The sequence below is a fragment of the Physella acuta genome, unplaced genomic scaffold, assembly GCF_028476545.2.
Source record: "Physella acuta isolate Inbredline_101_S28 unplaced genomic scaffold, ASM2847654v3 ptg001149l, whole genome shotgun sequence".
In the NCBI taxonomy this organism is placed as follows: Eukaryota; Metazoa; Mollusca; class Gastropoda; family Physidae; genus Physella; species Physella acuta.
In genome coordinates this window covers 185,993-190,266 of record NW_026732666.1, presented here as the reverse complement: position 1 = coordinate 190,266, position 4,274 = coordinate 185,993, and the positions used below count along the sequence as shown (strand labels likewise).

General features: G+C 32.6%; 1 protein-coding gene across 1 annotated transcript; it reads right to left on the bottom strand.

Annotated features, from left to right (window-relative positions):
• Nucleotides 1-609: 609 nt before the first annotated feature.
• On the bottom strand, nt 610-4,274 carry LOC131956435 (uncharacterized). The gene is made up of 2 exons (XM_059320869.1): nt 4,184-4,274; nt 610-2,358 (listed from the first exon to the last, which is right to left on the bottom strand). Exon 2 carries the CDS (start codon nt 2,323-2,325, stop codon nt 1,171-1,173), a length of 1,155 nt encoding a protein of 384 aa, XP_059176852.1. The 5' UTR covers nt 2,326-2,358; nt 4,184-4,274; the 3' UTR covers nt 610-1,170.

Here is a 4,274-nt window from a genome sequence, read left to right as displayed (position 1 = left end):
GAAACATCCTCAAAGGAGGATAAATAGCATACGTTTCCTTTCGTTTAAGTCTGCACCTCTTGAGTTGTGACTCTCATTTAGCTTAGTCGAAGTATGTTTACATAAAGCAAGCTACATTGGGTCGTCTTGGAGCCAAAGGTGAAACATTTTCCTTCAGTGACTAACTGGGATAATCTTTAAGTTGGTCCTATCTAAAAAAAAAAATAGTACTGCTACTGCTAGTGTAATCGATGGAAAACTGTTTTGTCTTTACCAAACGTATTGAGAAACCTACAAATATACAACTATTAAATATGAAAAGCACCTGCTATAATTATATTGTTTAAATTGACATTTTTCAGAATAAATACAGATCTAATTGATACAAGGTTAAAAACTGTTTATAAAAAATTTAAGTAACTTTGATTTTAAAAATCGTATTTATTTACATTGTTTTATTGTCTAGAAATGTGTTTCTAAAATGAGTAATGCAATCATAATAGCATCATATATATATATATATATATATATATATATATATATATATATATATATATATATATATATATATATATATATATATATATATATAGATAGATAGATAGATCTACATGTATATTCTATCTTACATAAATGTGCATATATTAGCAGGTCCCTCCTCAAAACAGGCAACATCAACAACATAATTAACCAAATCAAATTTAATCAATTAAACATTCACTGACGAAAAAGCAACAAATCGAATAATTTTGCATTATTTATAAATATTTTGATACATTTTAAATTATTTAAAGCAGCATATGATTTATTGAACAATGATGTGAACCTTAAACTCTACTATATATTATGCACAAAAGGAGATCACAAGGATAACAGAAACATTATTTAAACACATTTATAATTTACAAATAAAAGCAGAAAAACATTTTGTTTTGATAAGCCAATATAGAGAAAACACACTTTCTCAGCACCAGCCGTGATAAGTTCTAAAACTGAGGCGGCGGTTTTTTTTTTAATTTCATAATTAGTTTTTTAGATTATATAGACATATGTGCATGACTTAATTCGACACTATGTGATTATGTAAAATGTAATTATAATTGAGTGACGTCCCTATCTTGTGGGCAGACTCAATGTCAGATATTTTTAAGTAAGTTACTCTTTGGAATTCGGGAGTCTACTTAATTTTAACTAGGCATGTTGCAAATACGATGGGGCAATAACCATTAACGGTGTAATGATGGGACGTAGAAGCATTAACCACACCAGACCGTCGTGTATGGTGTAGTAGGCTACTTTAGAAAGTGCAAGGTTATGGTTCAGACTATAAGCCAAAAAGAAAATAGCTTGAGGAACCACGAGAAAAAAGAAGAGCAATGCAAGGGAAAGAATTTTGTATTTTTCATTGTTGATAACTACTGGTGTTGTTGTGATGTGAGGGTTGGGGTTGAGTTCTATATCTACATTGTTAAGTTGGGTGTTGTTCATTGCTGGCGTGTAGCTAGAGTTGTAGGCGGGTGGTCCCATATAACTGGAAGGTGGACATTGTTGTAGATAGTTGTTATATGGAGATGTCTGTGGTGCATAATTATATTGTGGGGCAGTTTGTGTTGGATGGCTGTTTTGTGGGGTCATCTCTGGTTGCTTGTTGTAACCGTCAATAACCGGTGCTCCTTGCGTGTTCCATTGTGACACCTGGTTAGAAAAGACCTGGTTTTGTTGTGGGGTCAGCTCTATCTGCTGTTGTGGAACGCGATCCTTCTTTATGCACGACACACAGATAGCTGTGACAAGGGCTATGACTGCGGGGACAATGGTGGATACAATACCCGCAGCTTGTAGCCTGGACATGTTGTCCAGCTCATCACATGTTTCTAAGTCCACCCCTACCATTAACAGTGGTAGTATAATCACAAGACCCAGAATCCAGGGGACGCAACTGATGGCCAACCCCCTCAGTATATCTGTTTGAGTTTTCGTTCGTTGCCTGTTAAATCTGAAGCGGTGAATATACTCTGCTGATAAAACAACGAGCCCAATGCCATGGACAAAGTTGATGAGATATGCTTGATAAACAACAGCCGTGAGCAATAAACTACAAGTTGCCTCCCCTATTGAAAAATCGTGAAACCATAACCTGGTCAATATAACCAATGAATAAAGAGCCAGGAAAATGTCACCTATGGACAACGACACAAGTAAGAGATATTTAGCGCTGTAGAAAAATTGTTTCTGGCTCCAAATTCTGAAGATCAGCGCCCCGTTGCACAGTACAATGAGGATGATGAAAATGATGTAAAGAGCTTTGGTAGTTTTAATGTAAGCATCGATATTAAGTACATCCATTGCTTTTTTTTGTTTTCTTTCTGCGCTGGGTAACTGAAATACAACAAACAATAATTTGGATTATTCGATAATTGTATATGTTTGCGTTCAAAATTCATCCTCATTAGTTCAACTAGGTGCACATAATATTGGTAAACGTAATCATTTATAAATATGATAAACGTGTCTTAATTAGTGTTTATTTCAAACAATGAACACTCACAGCATTGTTTGTCTCTACGGCTGATAATATGAAATGGTAACGAGATGTTTTAGTTAATCAAAGATAACATTGCATGGGAAAGCCAAGTAGTTTTAATACTACTGAGACATTTGTGTTTTGTTTTATCACCAGATTGTGTTGCTTTTTCACTGTTTACCTATTTATTAATGGAGGAACCGATTATATGGTTCAGGCCACAACAAGCTATTTAAGAGCATACAGAACTACAAGAGTTCATTCTATAATATAGAGCTAGTGACGGGCTTTACGGATAAAGACCTAAATCCAGTTTTGATTGGAAGATTACGACTATCTAAATTTTACTTTCAAATTGTCAAGACCACTACAGATCAATTTTATGTCAGTATAGAAAATAAAACGAAATTGCGATTATTTCTATAATAAATGTTTACATGACTACAATAAACCGGGAGTGATCTCCCCTAAACTTTCTCGGATATTCTAATATAAATCTACGAGGGATGACAACTCAGGACATAGACAATATTTGTAATCCATTTTTAATTACTTAAACTTTTTATAATAGAATGGAATCTCGTAAAAAAAGAATTGCACACCAAGGGAACGCCTAATAAAATGTGCATAATAGTGCGGGATATTATTAGTACTTTATAAATTTACGTGCGTTTTTTGAGAAATCGTAAACAGCTTAAATTAATAATTCCGGTCAAACAGAAATTACTCAAAATTTGACTGAAGGTAGAGATTTAGATCTTTTACTTACATGTGAAATTTGATTTATCTATCTGAAATAGTACTCAAGCTGTAGGCTTTTGAAAAATTCAAAGTAGAAAAAGTACCACTTCCGGATATCGGAAATCGCTCAAGAGTTGATACGGATCTACGATTTTGATAAAATACTTATGTAAGGAATTTCATCAACCTAGCTGTAACGGTACTCAAGTAATCGTGTTTACACACAGACACACAGACACAGACACACACACACACACAGACACACAGACATACGGACAATATTGCATTATTTATGTTTTTCCGTATCAGTGAGGTTTAAAACGTCAAGATTTGTAAAAATCTCGATTTTTTTTGCACGATTACAATACTTTCTCTATAGTTCGTAAATACGAGAAAGTAAAAATATAAAGCACAATTTCAAAGCTCAAATTTTAATGTAACTAAATTTATGTGCCGTGAATAAATCTTTACTATGGCATAAATACTAACATATGATGACATGTTGATCGTTTACATCAAAACATTTTATAACTATTGCAATTATAAACAAGTTTTTCGGTTGGTTTTTTTTTTTTTTTTTTGCTAATTTTTTTTTTTTTAAATTTACTTTAATTGCTAACAAAAACTTATTAAAATTGCCACCTATTAGAATTTTAAAAACATAATGTGCACTAAAAAATCCTTGATTTAAAAGTTGCTACTAAATAAATTACAAAATTTATTTTTATTTTTTAAATATTTTTTTACATTTGAATTATTATTTATTGCTTTTTATAAAATATGTTGTTTTTTTTTTTGATTAGGAAGAAATTTGAAAAATACCTTTTATCAAAACTTTTAAGGGAAAAATTTTTACAAGCTAATGAAGATGTCGAATGTTAATTCTTTGAGTAATATTTTCTCTCTTCTCTTTGTGGTTGTTGGCACAAAAACACTGACCTTATAGATGTTTTACACTATGGGCGACGTGTACACTCAGTGACGTCAATGCCTGTCACTGGCTCTACGGCTGTCACGTGGGAGGTCCGTC

Excerpts from the sequence above, each read along its gene's own strand:
- LOC131956435 (XM_059320869.1), bottom strand. The coding sequence starts at position 2,325 with ATGGATGTACTTAATATCGATGCTTACATTAAAACTACCAAAGCTCTT.